General features: G+C 35.2%; 1 protein-coding gene across 1 annotated transcript in view; it reads right to left on the reverse strand.

Annotated features, from left to right (window-relative positions):
- The window catches only part of RELN (reelin), a 436,933-nt gene that overhangs the window by 130,594 nt on the left and 290,676 nt on the right, over positions 1-15,663 (reverse strand). The window contains exon 20 of the mRNA XM_037511284.2: positions 9,237-9,473. Within this exon, the coding sequence (XP_037367181.1) occupies positions 9,237-9,473 (237 nt within the window). The remainder of the gene's footprint in view (positions 1-9,236; positions 9,474-15,663) is intronic.

Consider the following 15,663-nt stretch of genomic DNA (forward strand, 5'->3'; position numbering starts at 1 on the left):
GTAAACAGAGTCTCCATGATTCTATATTTAGTATAGAGTATAGCTCTTGCGGGGCCCTAACATTGTGGAGGAGGAAAACTAAGAGGCTGAGATAATGGCCCCAAGGTCACACAGTTATCAAAAAGCTAGAAACGAGGTCTTCTGACTTCTACTTTGATGTCCTTTGCTCTATGTTACACTTATCAAAGGCACTTAGAGGATTTAAATAAAAGTGGCACATGAGTGAGGGGAGAAGGTACATTTTATAAAACTTACTTAAATGTTGTAATGGATACACACACGGCTTTGAGGTTATCCTCACTTAAATAAATCACTCTTTCTGCATTTCCTCAGGTGCATCCCCATTTCCAAAAAAAGGCTCTTTTATGTGAAAAGCAGAGACACATAACCAAAGGAAGTGGGAGAATACTCTGGTCACAAAGTGCCTTCAAAGCAAATGCATGTAAAACAGTCACATCGACTGAGAATGGGCAATTTTTGACACTTGATCCCTATCTCTTAAAGAATAGTCTGGTAAAGAAAGAAAAAGAAAAATACCTGATGGTCTCACTCATAGCAGGAATCTAGAAAACTTAGATAAGGGACCAGGAAAATGAATAACTATAAGAAAGTGAGAATCAAAATCAACAAACAACTATGAACCAGAGACACTCTATGGGGAGTGGGGGGCGGGGAGGGGAGGGATTGGGGTTAAAATAAGGGGTTGCAATTGTATGGGGAATATAAAAATAAAAAAAAAAAAGAATAGTCTGGTAAGACAAAGAGGTTGAAATATCTTTATCAATGAGCCACAATAAAAGACAATGCACTAATAGTTACACTTCTTAGAAACCTAGAGAATATTCTATTATTTTCAGAAACCCACAGAAAAGACTGACTCAGTAGAGCTCATTTCCAAAGAAACAGAACAGCAACACAAAGCTCTTGTTGGGTTTGATACCATTCAGTATTTATATTCATCTGTAGAAGGACATGTGAAAGATACTTTTACAAAAAAAATTTTTACTAGAGTTGTTAGAAAAACTTGTTGATATTGTGAGATTAAACTCATTTGTTATTTCTGCTAATTTTTTTTCACAGCAGAAATGAGCATATTCTTTTAGTGGCTTATATAAATTCTATACTTATTGGAAAACTTGACCTGACAATATAGAAGCATTTTAAAAAAAATAAAAATAAACAATTCTATTTACTAGAGATGATAAGTGCTAACATTTTGTTGTAGACTTTTTAATGCTTACATATTCAAAACATACACATTCACTTTTCTTTTTTAAAAAAAATTATAAAATCATAATCAACTTTTTTCTTTTACTATTTATCATTTTTCCATATTGAAAAATTATGGTGAGACTGTCATTTTAATGAATAGAGCCCTATCTCTAACTATGGAAAATTTGGGGGTTGTTCCCATTTTTCACTATTATAAACAAGGCTTTATAAAGTTGCATTCTTATATATCTCTGTGTACTTGTCCAATTATTTTCTTAGGAAAAACTCCTAGAAGCAGAACTGCTTGGTGAAAGCAAATTTTAAAAGTTGACACTTACTGCCAAGTTGCCCTCCCGAAAGGTTATACCAAGAATTAGCACAATGACTGAGATGCCAGTTCTTAACCACTTACCAATACTGAACGCTAACAATATTTTTCATTTTAGTCTACTATGCACATAGTTTTTAAATCTACATTTCCTGATACTAGAGAAGTTAAAAAGCTACTTATATTTTTGGCTACTTGTAGTTTCTTTGGTTTGTATGTGCGAGTATTATTTTCATGTGCTTTGCTCATTTTAAAAGCTGGGTTTGAGCCTCCCCGGTGGCGCAGCGGTTGAGCGCTGGGCTGCGAAGCTGCCCGCAGCCCCTGCAGTGACGGTTTGATCCCCGGCTGCTCCCCGGCCACAGGAGGAGGGTCCCACATAGCGCGCAGACCTCTCCTGCCGTCCACTGCTCCCCTCAGCAGTGTACTTAGGTCCTTCTGCCTGCTCTGCTCCCTGCTCTGGCTCTGGTGAATTCTCTCACCCTCCCGCGCTTCTGACTGTATCCAGTGCTTGTATGAATAAATAAATAAATAAATCTTTAAAAAAAAAAAAAAAAGCTGGGTTTATCTTTTTCTTACTTATTTGTAAAGTTCTTTATATATTGGAATATATAGTCTGTCATATGTCTTGCAACTATCCAAACCCCTCTGCTCCCAATTTGTTGTCATGTTTTGCTTTCAGGGAGGTCCCATCTGTCCTTCCAATACAAGTTTAAAAAATTTAAGTGGTGGAATATGTGACCTTTATGGTCCCTGTTTTTGTGTCAAACAGCAAAGAAGAGAACGTTTTATTGGTCTCTATTGGTGTCATTTTTGTTTTTTGCAAATATCCAATGGAAATCTGAAAAGGATTTTTTTAAAGATTTATTTTATTTATGCATCTAAGAACTTGGGTATAGGCTGGGGGGGGGGGGAGAGGCTTAAAAGGATTAACCAGAGATAGAGTGGGGAGCAGAACAGGCAGAATGACTGAAATACACTGCGGAGGGGAGCAGCAGGTGAGACAGGAAATTTTTGCTGTGCCATGTGGGTTAGCTCCCTGACTGGGGATAGAACTTGTGCTGCAGTGACTGCCAATAGCTTCATTGTGCTGAGACTTAACCTCTTGTGCCACCAGGGATGCCCTGAAAATAATTTTTTATTTGAAGGGCATAAGCTTTCCATTTTCTAGGAAATCATCCTGCTAATTACTCTACATTTGTCCAGGTCCTCCCTTATCTTTGTTTAACCATTCAAGGACTAGAACAAAACAAATCACACTCTGAATTCTGGTTGTTGTAATTTCCTCTGTGTAATCCTAACAGATTTTCTGTATGGTCTCCCTGCTTTGGTATATGGTGTGTTGAAGCCCCAACTGCTTTCACTTTTCTGTGGACTTCTGTCTCCCTGGTACAACCTCTATAATTGGTCTCTGGTCTGTAGACTCAATTCAGTCCAGAAGAGATTAATGGGTCTAGGAGTGAGGGACCACTTAACTTTTGTTCACTTTATAGTTATCAGCATACTTTCCTCCAACATAATTTCTTTGAGAAACTCTTTCAAGTTTGAAGTTCCGAGAAGAGGACAGAATTTTCTGTTACATTGCTTGGCTCCCTTCAGTGGGGATTTTGGAAAGAAAGTAAAATATGTGCACTTAACATACCCTCTTTCTATGATAAATTGATTTATTAATTTTCCCTTGGTTTCCTAACTACATTCTCTCAAACAGCTTCTCAACTGGACTGATTAGCTATATAAGAAATTTCTAGATACCAAATTAATTTTATTATCATCTCTTTTTACTACCTTCATTCAGTCTAGCTTCAGATAAACTTGAAATTTTCCACATAATACATTTTGCCATCTTTTTATTCAATATTTCATTCAAAAAGTCCTTATGGATTTCTAAGTGGCTAGATCACTCCTTATTTATCTTGTTAAGATTTCAGGGTTGAGTTGGCAATTAAAGATATTTTGGAATACACACGTGTTTCAGCATCTATTTCAGGCTGCTTTTATGTTTTTTGTCCCTAGCACCTGCTTTATTTTGCTTATCTTTACCATTCCTATTTAAAGCACATAGTTTATATTCTTTCACTTCTTCATTCTCATCTCCATTTTTTCAGTTTGGAAATTCACACATAGTTCTTCAAGTGAGGACTAGAATCTTACTTTAAATTGCATAAACTCCTAGGTCAATAAAAAGCATAATTCGAGCTGGTAAACTACTGCTTATTTAGCTTTTACAGAAAGCAGACTCTTTGCAAATAAAACTCAGCAATAAGATTGTTTTTTCTCAAGGATCATATAACTTCATGTCTGGGAGATAAAACTGGGAGGAATGTGTAACCTATGTTAGCGGTTCAGGCTGCCTGAACACAATGACCATGACTGAAATGGGCACAGTCTTCTCGTTCTAGCAGGTTGCACGCACCTACAAGATCACCGCCATGTAGATAGATGGGAAAGTCTGTGAGGAGCCACAGAGTTGCTCCTCATCCTGTGTTATGATGCAGAGTTCTACCTGCAGCTAACACACACCTTTGCTTCCTCTGGATCTAGCCCAATTTACCCAATGCCAGATGCCAGATATTAATTCCAATTAAAGCTAGATTTATAGTTTATAGAAATTTGTTGGTGAGATAGTGGTTTTAAAGATGTCTGTCATTTCAGCTGTATTTTCATTTTTCCTACCTAACAGCATTTTAAAGAAATGTTTAGCAGCTGGCGTAAACTGTGGCAGAAAAGGGAAATCTCTGCCAGGTAAAAGTCAGAGTGGGAGTCAGCACAAAACACAGTCTGCGTTGGGTCCCTAAAAAGAGAAAGAGGGAGAAATAGAGGGCAACTGAGGGACAGACTGTCAGAGAGTTGAAGACTGATGGCCCAAGGGAATACAGTTCTTCTCAACTCTTGTGGTACCTGCCAGTCTCTTATCAGGAATCTTGGGGGTGGGGTGTGTGTGTGTGTGTGTGTGTGTGTGTGTGAAGTTGTTACTGGCAAAACTTCCCATTTAAGGTGGGGGAGGAGAATTAGAGGCGTTTTAGCTGTTTTCAGGCTCTGCTACTTCTGCTAATAACTTAAACTCATTTCAGATTCTTTTACTGTTCAGAACCATCTTAGTCCTATTGCTCTTACATTGCACCCATATTAACCCCCAAAACAATTTTAGATAAGGTGAACTTATTTAATCCACATTTACACTACTTTTCATTAGCACATGCCTTTTCAACACACTCCTGTTGTTCCTTTTAGTACCCTTCCTATTTCCTCTTGTACCTCACTTCCTCTCAGAAAGTAAAATACTGGTCCACTGATAGCCTGACCAAAAATGTTCAGCATGGAGGGAAAAGGTGAGGTGAGAGAAAAATACATGGGGAATCTTTGAAATTTTCTCTTTCTTTATCATTCCAGTTTTGTACATTATTTAGAGCACACTAAAGTTAGGCCATTTTGAAATTTTATGGAGTCTTACATGTTTATTTTTGAACCTTATATATACCATTGCAAACATTAAAATGCATCCATCTTCCATGTCAATTATGCATATTATGTTGCAAAAATATTCAACTGGAATTTGTGATTTTTTTCTACTAACCATAGAAAGCAATTGCCTCAGCTATTAAATTTTCATTTAAACAACAGATAAAAATCATTGTGAATGTAAATCATCAAGTGTAAATTTTTCTTGTTAATTTGTTCAGTAGTACGCTATATTGCTTCTGAAACCTCACTGACTTGGTTGAACATAAAATTTTTAGGAAAATCTAACTTTGGAGAATTACATGACTTAAAAGTCAGCTGTCTGGACGAGAGGACATGAGTCTTGAACTATCTTGAATAATGTTCCATATGTGTTTGAAAGAATATGCATTCTGCTGCTCTTGGATGTAAATATAAATGTCTGCTAAGTGTTATTTAAAGCCAATGTTTCCTTATTGATTTTCTGTCTACATGATATATCTATTGTTGAAAGTGGGGCATTAAAGTCCCCTACTATTATTATATTGCTGTCTATCCCTGAGGTCTGTCAATATTTGCTTTATATATTTGGTGTTCTTAGATTGGGTACATATAATATTTACAAATGTTATATTCTCTTGCTGGAGTTACTCTTTTATCATTAAATAATGACCTTTTTGTCTCTTATTAGGTCTTTGGCTTAAAATCTATTTTTGTGTGATGTAAGTATGGCTATACTTGCTTTCATATTACTTTGCATGAAATGTATTATTTCAAGCTTCATTTTCAGCTTTAGGATATCCTTAAAGCTTAAGTGAGTCTCTTGTAGGCAGCATGTAGTTGTGGTTTTTGTTGTTTTTATCCATTCAACCATTTTATGTCTTTTGATTGAAGACTCTTTTATATCTTTTGATTTCAGTTCTACATTTAAAGTTACTATGGATAGGTGTGGATTTACTATTGCCACTTTGTTAATTGCTTTCTGGTTGTTTAATAATTCTTTTGTTCCCTTTTTTCCTTTTTTTTTCTTTGTAATTTGATGATTTTTTTTTGGTAGTTCTATGGTTAGAATTCTTTCACTTTATTTTTTGTGCATCTACTATAGATTTTTGCTTCATGCTTACCATGAGACTTATAACAGTCTATTCTAAATTCATAAGTTAAGTTTGAATGCATATTAAAACTATATTTTCACTCCTCCCACACAGTTTTATGTTTTTGCTGTCAAAATTTACATCTTGTTGTTTTGTATATTCATTAGCAAATTATTGTGGTTATAGTTATTTAACTATTTTTGTCTCTTAACCTTCATCCTAGATTTGTAAGTGATTTATTCATCACTATTATAACACTCTGAATTTAACTATAAATTTGTACTTAGTGATATTTATATTTTTAATAAACTTTAATTAAAAATTTCCCTTAATGATATTAAAATATATGTAAGAGGTTTTAAAGACCATTTCTAACATAAAGCAGACAGAGGTTATGATTTCAGATAATATGTATGGAAGGAATGAAAGTACAACAAATAATTAAAAGCAACTCATTCCTCTATGGAAAAAAGTATTCTAAGATGACATACTGTAAAGTGATTTATAGCATATTGCCTGTAGTTCTTCTAATGAAAAAGCAATTGTCCAAGTTTTCCCTGGAGAACACTCTTAGTAACAACAATCCATGCTCATGGAAAGTCATGAGTTAGAAAATGAAAACCAAATGAACTCACAGCTGGGAAAAGCCAACAATAATTAATTTAACACCAGTCATTTGTAGAGAACACATATACATTTTAACATTTCCCTTGAGAGAAACAAGGGCATTGAAGGGTAGAGGCCACATATTTGAACATGTTCAAAGAATTTTTGTTTAATAAGATAATCAAAAGGTTTTACATAAAAAATAATTTGTTTTTGGACTAGGAGGCTATGGTAAATAGTTGGTCAATACCATCATTTGAATTTCAATATTGTAACAAGTGTTTCTGAAAAACACTGAACACTGAGTGAACACTGAGTTCACATTGAACTTGGACAATATATTTTTCAAGAGCAGCAGAGAGAAAACACTGTCATTAAAAGGGGCTTTATTCTGACTCATTGGCTAAGAAAATGGGAACAGTTTGAGATCTTCCATGTTGTTTCATTTTAATGAGTAGCAAGCATTTTTCATGTCCTTATTAAAGCAGTTAATGTGTTTCTCTAGTCTCATTATCACTGCCAGAGTATACTCTCTGTTGTTTCATAACCAAGACAACTCCTTTTCATTTCAGAGAAGATCAGAAAGTCAAATCTGATTGCTCACATGTGGTTGTTAATAAAGCTCCTACAGTGCTGCTCAAGGTGCCCATGGGGATTGTACAGTTATTTATATTTTCTTATGGTTTTCTATAATTACTGTGATTGTACTTTCACAAAGTAAATGTATCTCCACCAATTAAAGCAGTGTTAGATTAAGAATATTCATCAGACTTGTGTGAAAGGATATTGTTCTTAGGGTTTTGATCAAAGCACAGAAATTAAATTGCTGTTATCATGCATTCAACCCAAGTGTTAAATTAAAGTGCTCAGCAACTTTGGAGTTTATTTGAGCAGATGTTAACTATTTATGAAAGTAAACATGATATAGGACTTGCATTCATGATATGACTCTGTTGTATTAAAAGTGCTGGGGAAAAATCTACTACACAAACTTGGGAGATACAGTTTATGGTATATGACCAATTTGAATTACTGTCAATTCAGGTCACTTAAATTTTCAGAAAGCATAAAATTCTAAGAAATCTCATTTTGGTTTACATTTTTGCATCTTATTTTTTGCTTTACCCCTTTATTTTCTTTGAAGACTCCATGGCTAAGAACGAACATCTATAAAAATAAGCATCTGGGACTATCAAATAGAAAACGCACAATATAACTCTATACTTTGTCATATAAAAATTTCATTATATCCGGTTGGACAGTACTCACAGCAAATGTGACCAGCTGTACTCTCATTCCATTAGCTGTCATTTTGATGCTAGAATTTTAGCCTGCTGTGTGTGAGATTTGACTGTCCACGCACAATTCCCATCAAAGGTAATTTTCTGTGCAATGGTGTGTAAAATTTACCTCTAATTATGCTAAGGTCACTGATGGGTCACTTATGATATGCTCTCTGGAGACAATTTCAGTAAATAGCTTTCAGCAAGATTCATGTGGGAAAATTAAATTGGTCTATTACTCAATAGAAAGTAAAAGTCTCTTAGAAAATTATTCCTCGATCATGTTTAAAATTTTCAAGAAATTCAGTGAAGAACAGTGTGCACAGTGGTGATAGTTGTGGGTTTTGGAACTGTGAAGAATTGAGTTTTAATCCAGGATCTAAGGGTCTAGAAGGTTCTACGTGATCTGACTTCTGTACATCTCAATGTCCATTTCTGACTCCCTTACTACCTGGGCTCTAGTGTCACGGGCCTCCCTCTTGGTGCTTGAAAAATGCTATGGTCACTCTCACTTTTCTTGTTCTTTCCCTTTCCAATGAATGGAATGTATCATATACATTTCCTAAACTATCTGAACATACCCCCTCCTTTCTATGTGAAGCAGCTATCTCCTTATTCCAGTTAATCATTATTATAGCATCCTACTGCTATTCTTAAAATGCTTAATTATAGTCTTAAATGATTTATTTGCCATTCATTATAGAATTAAGTTTCCATATGTTCACAGGAAGAAAAATAAGAATAAAAGGTATCTTGATTTGATATTCCATAATCTTGAAATCTCACTGATTAGACCTATATGAGTCACTGTCCAATATTGCTTGATAAAAGGGGAGATATTAGTTAATACATTAGAGGTGATAAAACTTCTTTGAATTCAGGTAAATAGCATGAAAACAGAACTACTTGTGAGAAATTTCACTGAAATAGTCACTAGTGTGATCTCCTATTTCATTATGATCATGTAGGAACAATATGATAATCATTTCAGTTATTAACACTCTCTGAAGAGCATTTTTATATTTAGATGGTGGGAAATAAAATTTTGAGAATAAATGTGGTGACATTTTGTGTTTAGTTAAATCTATCAATTTTCTTGTTTTTTTTTGTCTTTCTTCCAAAGATATGTTATATGGAGAGATAATAATGACTTTACAATGGTTCGTGTTCAGTAAATACTTATAATTAGATGATTAAATTCTTGAGGGACTGGAAGATCATTCTTCTATTCCAATGTTTAATGTAAACTGTAACAACAAAAAAAGATGAAATCCTCACCAAAGGGTCCAGTCATGGCCACAGTATGGCTGAACATTTCCGAGGTAGAATCCCAGAGATTGAGTAACCTCCACAAGATTGGTAAAGTCAAGACTAATGCTGTTGAAAAGCACAGATGTCATGATAATCTCATCAATAGCCCATACATCTTCTCCCTGGGAAGAATGATATGGTTGCCACCATCTGAACTGAATTCCAAATTGTCTTGCATCCTCTGGTAATTCTACGGAAATTATTCTAAAGGAAAAAAATAAAAGTGAAAATATGGATTACTTTGATATTTTAAAATACAAAATGTTTACAGAAGGATTTTTTTTTATTTTTCAGTATAGTATTTAAAAAACAGTTCTCTCACTTTTTCATTCTTTTGAGATTTCCAGTTTTCTAAGCAACTGTTTTCTACACACACCTAGAAATGTGACTGTTTTCACTCATTTGCTCTCAGAAAAGATAACTCAATAAAACAGTTGTCAAAGTGGTAGGATTCATCTTAGCCTGGTAAAGGATCTGGCACAGCTTGTTACACATACTACGGTTTGGGGCTGGTTGGAATCATAGTACTTTTTCTTTATTCCCATGAGTTTAGCCTAGTGTGTGAGGTCACTTGCTGTGTCATGGTGGTGATGATAACAAACTTATTTCTGACAAATGGTGAAGAAAATTAAGAATAATATCTAATTTCCAGGAGCAATTACTGTACACAGCAGCAAGAATCATACATTAATTGCCACTGCAGTGACATCTGTTTGAAAGCTCCATAAATCATAGTACCACACTACTCACTAGCATACTTAAAGTGAAATGTGAAGCAAATGGCAAATGAAACATTTGTCTCCATTAAGGTACAATTAAACATTAGGAGAGGTGTTTGTAGTAAATGCACACTGAAGGGACTGAGTCATTTTCCTAGTGTGCAAGGAAAAACTCCCAAAGATTAGTAACTAACTGAATATCTTAGAAATAAATTATTTAAAAACTTTAATGCCTAAGGCTGAATTTATTGAAAAAGAGATGTATGTGTAACATTTATCTTTAGTTGTTTGTGAAGATACTTTCTTTTTTTTCTTTTTTCATTTTTTTCTTTTAACATTTATCATTTTTTACATTTTTTAGACCATATTTTCTTCCCCCCACACCCTCAGATTGAGTCCTTATAGAATCTTCTTCCCCAAGGCACCCATGCTCCATTACCACAGTCCCCTGTGCTCCTCCCTCCATCCCTCTCACCCCTCTCTCTCCTCCTCCCCTGCAGTATGTCTCTGGTTTATAATTGTCTGTTTTTGCTTTGTTGTGTTTTGTACTGTTATTATTATTATTTTTTTTACACTGATGTCTTATTTGGTTCCCCTTATATTCCTGTTATAAGTGAAACCATCCGACATTTTTCTTTTTCCTTCTGGTTTATTTGTGAAGATACTTTCAATTATATTATGGAATGTAATTTTTTACACAATGAAAATTATTAAAAATAATATCTATTTTCTCTTTAAATAATCTGTAAATAAAATTATGGCATAGAATAATATATCACCATTAACCATACAAAATGGTAAAAAACTGGTAGGATTTTTGTTGCAATGTAAGAAATTATACCTTTTAAATTATAGAAATCAATATTCAGAAAAAGAAATATAAATTTTAATACATTTCCTTTTTCCCCTGAAAGCACGTAATTTATTTCTGTGGTTTCTGTTAAAGTTCAGTGGTTTCCATTACAGTTAGGATAGAACATTCCAAATTACAACATAAGCTTTATATAAATAATGTACATACAGAACATAAGTTATGAAACTTATTTCATAACTTATAAAAAAACTCATATTAGTTAACAGTTACCTTTTATATGTCCCTGTGGTTTAACTTAATTAAATTAATTTGTATATATTTATTGTGGTAACAATGCTTACAATACTGTATATGATTTGCAGATATAGGTTCACACCTCTTCAGATGTATGTTACAGCACTATACCCATTGCCAAACACTCACAATCCTCCACCATAGTCCCTGGGCCCTTTCCTTCCTTTGATCCCCTCTCTAAGATATTTCTTAGGCCAAAAAGAGAGAGTTTTTATATTTTCCATAATCTGATGACTATTTTTGCTAAAGTGGGCTTATTAGAGAAAAATAATAAAATATAGTATTTATCACTATTCACTTCAATTTTCCTAAATATTTATTTTTAATCCACTATATTTAAACTGGCTCAATAATGAAAATGTGCATTAACTTAATAATTAAACTTGATTAGCATGATATCATAAAATTATAATTTTCCATACATTAATAATTTAAAAGCAGTTATTCTCCCTGAAGAAAATATAATTAAAAAATAATAACTAAAAAGGAGAATTTCTCAGGCATCTTTAAAGAAAAATAGTGTAGATACAGTGATAATTGAATTTATTAATTGAAATGAAGTGATCAATATTTTCCTTAGCAAAGACATTGAGACTGTTGGGTCTATAGTTAGACTGCTGAGTGAAAGCCCCCACTGACACCTAATGGTTAATGATTTTGCAACCGGGGAAGGTACTTAATGTCTATGTCTCTTAGCAGCTTTATCTGTGAAGTTGGGATAATAACATCTTTATGGCAAAGTCAGAGACTTTTTTTTTTTTTGGTTGCATATCTTAGCATCTAGAACAATACCTGGTACATAAAAAGAACTCAACAAATTCTTGCTGCATGAATGATTTATATAATAGCAGCACACCAAGATAGGTATTTGTATACAGAGGCACACAGAGATTAAATATTCCCTTTAAGGTTAATCCACTTTTTTAAAAAAGATTTATTTATTTATGCATACAAGAGCTGGGGTACAGGCCGGATATGCAGGGTGTTTCTACCAGAAACAGAGTGGGGAACAGAAAAGGCAGATTGACTGAAATACACTGCTGAGGGGAGCTGCTGCGCCTGTGGGTTGCTTCCTGGCCAGCTGCGGATCAAACTCGTGCTACAGAGGCTGTGGATTACATCATAGTGCTGTGCTTAACCACTTGCGCCACCAGGGAGGCCCAAAGTTAATCCACTTTTAAGTGACAATGTCAGAACCTGGACCAAGGCAGTATGGCTCCAGAGCATGTGCCCTTGACCTCTGCATCATATCTTTGGGGGAGAGAAGAGTTTCTGCTTTCATTACTCTATGCATATTACTGTGGCTGTGTTAGAATAGCTATAAAATCTTTTGATCAGAGCATTTCCAGATAAAACTCAAGGATGAACATTTTTTCATGAGCCAGATAAAGCCAAACTAACAATAAACTCCAGAAATCTGATTATAGAACTGAGGGAGAGGCGAGGAAGAGGGGCAAGAACTAAGTGGGGAGGGAGAGCAAAGGACTATGGGTGCTTTGGTGGTGGGTGTGGTGTAGTAACAATACCTGAAAGGGGAGATCCTATATCTCTAAGACATAGTCAATGATGTAAACCAATGTTGCCTCAATTTAAAAAAACAAAAAGATAGAATATATTTTAATAAAAAAATGACTCAGGCATTTAAGCCAATTTTCTCAATCTTCCTTTACTAGGTAGAGTTCATAATTTATTGTAATCAAATGCAATTAAAAAAAACTAAACTAAGATCGGACAACACAATTTTAGAATAACAAGTCCTATCATTAAGAAAAATCTAGAATAGAGGGGTGGAGCAACATGGTGGCGAGGAGACGCTGCGAGTAAGATCTCGCATTAAAAAAAAGTTAATAGGGAAGAAAAGCGGCAGGTCCCAGTGAGAACTGGGACACGGAAGATAAACGGACAACTCCAGCAAACTACCCGAAGAAGAAAGTGGCCATAAAAGAGGACCAGAAGGGAGGAAAGCGCAGAACCCTGCTCCCCTACCCCACCCACAGAGTCGGCACTCTCCGACCAACAGAGAGGAGGAAAAAAACAAACTAAAACGACCAACAAGAACAAACTACGCAACAAGCGGGACTGTGAGTGGAAAGGAACTATTGTAGCCACCACACCCCGTGAACGGGAGCTGTGGAGAACCCTGCAGGATTCGCCGCGGCAGTGAGCGAACGGCTCCCGGCGCCATTAGAGAACAAAGAGACTCTGGAGACCTGCACACAGCCCCGGGCCGGCCGGTAAGCTTGCGTGGAAAAGCGGCGCACTTGGCGCGCTTGAAAAGCAAACGCTCTCCTTCCTCTATGAAGAAAGAATAAGGACCTTCCCAGACAAAGAGAAACTCTGGAATTTCATTACGACTAAACCCCCACTCCAAAAAATACTACAAGGAATCCTAAAGCCAGAACCTCAGAGGGACGAATAACAACAAAAGAAGGCCAAAAAAAAAAAAAGTTATTAAAAGAATAAATAAATAAAAAAAAAGGAAAGACAAACACAATGGCAAATACAAATGCTAACATATCAATATTAACTCTAAATGTAAATGGACTAAACTCTTCAATAAAAAGACACAGAGTTGCAGCCTGGATTAAGAAACAAAACCCAACCTTTTGCTGTCTCCAGGAAACACATTTAGCTACAAAAGATAAAAATAGGCTCAAAGTTAAAGGATGGAAAACTTCTACAAGCAAATGGACCAAAAAAGAAAGCAGGAACAGCTATACTTATATCAGATAAAACAGACTTCAAACTCAAAAAAATAAAAAGAGACCCCAATGGTCACTACATTATGATCAAGGGGACAATACTTCAAGAAGAAATAACACTCATTAACATATACTCACCAAACGAAGGAGCACCAAAATATATCAGACAACTGTTGTCCTCTCTGAAAACAGACATCAGAGAAAACACATACGTAGTGGGAGACTTCAACACACCACTATCAACAATGGATAGATCAACAAGACAAAAAATAAATAAAGAAACTCAAGCTCTAAATAAGGACCTAGAGCATTTGGGCTTAACAGACATCTATAGAACACTAAACCCCAAAAAAACGGAGTACAAATTTTTCTCAAGCGCACACGGATCATTCTCCAGAATCGATCACATACTGGGGCACAAGACAAACATCAACAGATACACCAAGATTGAATTCATACCAACCATCTTTTCTGACCATGAAGGCATCAAACTAGAAATAAACCATAAAAAGATGGCAAGGAACTTTCCTACCTCATGGAGATTAAAAACCACACTACTGGAAGACCACTGGACTAATGAGGAGATCAAAGAAGAAATTAAAAAATTCTTTGAATTGAATGACAAGGAGGACACCAATATCCTAAATGTATGGGATGCAGCAAAGGCAGTAATAAGAGGAAAATATATAGCAATAGAAGCTCACATCAAGAAACAAGAAAGAACTCAAAGAAACAACCTAATCTCGAAGCTCAAAGATCTAGAAAAAGAACAAGAAAAAAACCCCCAAAACCAGTAGAAGAAAAGAAATAATAAAAACCAAAGCAGAAATAAATGAAATTGAAACTAAAAAAACAATCCAAAAGATCAATGAAACCAAGAGCTGGTTCTTTGAAAAAATAAATAAAATAGACAAACCCCTAGCCAGGCTCACAAAGGAAAAAAGGGAGAAAGCACAAATAAACAGGATCACAAATGAAAGAGGAGAAATCACAACAGACAAGCAGAAATAAAAAGAATAATCAGTAACTACTATGAACAGTTGTATGGAAACAAGTTCAACAATCTAGAGGAGATGGACAAATTCCTACAACTCTACAATCACCCAAAGCTAGATAAAGAAGAAATAGAACACCTAAACAGACCAATTACAATTCACGAAATTGAAATGGTAATCAAAAACCTCCCCAAAAACAAAAGCCCAGGACCTGATGGATTTCCAAATGAATTCTACCAAACATTCAGAGATGAATTAGTGCCTATCCTTCACAAACTCTTTCAAAAAATTGAGAAGGAAGGGACAATACCAAACACGTTCTATGAAGCCAACATTACACTAATACCAAAACCGAACAAGGACTACACAAAAAAGGAATACTACAGGCCAATCTCCCTAATGAACACTGATGCAAAAATCCTCAATAAAATTTTAGCTATCAGAATCCAACAATGTATCCATAAGATAATTCACCACGACCAAGTTGGATTCATTCCAGGGGCACAAGGATGGTTTAACATCCGAAAATCAATCAACGTTATCCAACACATCAACAAAAAGAAATATAAAAACCATATGATAATATCAATAGATGCTGAGAAAGCTTTCGACAAAGTGCAACACCCATTCATGATAAAAGCCCTTGAAATTCTTGGGATACAAGGAACATACCTCAACATCATAAAGGCCATCTATGACAAGCCAACAGCCAGTATCATTCTCAATGGTGAAAAGCTGAAAGCAATTCCATTAAGATCTGGAACAAGACAAGGATGTCCACTCTCACCACTGCTTTTCAATATAATACTGGAAGTCCTAGCCAGAGCAATAAGACAAGAGAAAGACATCCAAGGAATCCAAATAGGAAAA

This window comes from Talpa occidentalis, unplaced genomic scaffold (genome assembly GCF_014898055.3).
Source record: "Talpa occidentalis isolate TD23 unplaced genomic scaffold, MPIMG_talOcc4v2.1, whole genome shotgun sequence".
NCBI classification, from domain to species: domain Eukaryota; kingdom Metazoa; phylum Chordata; class Mammalia; order Eulipotyphla; family Talpidae; genus Talpa; species Talpa occidentalis.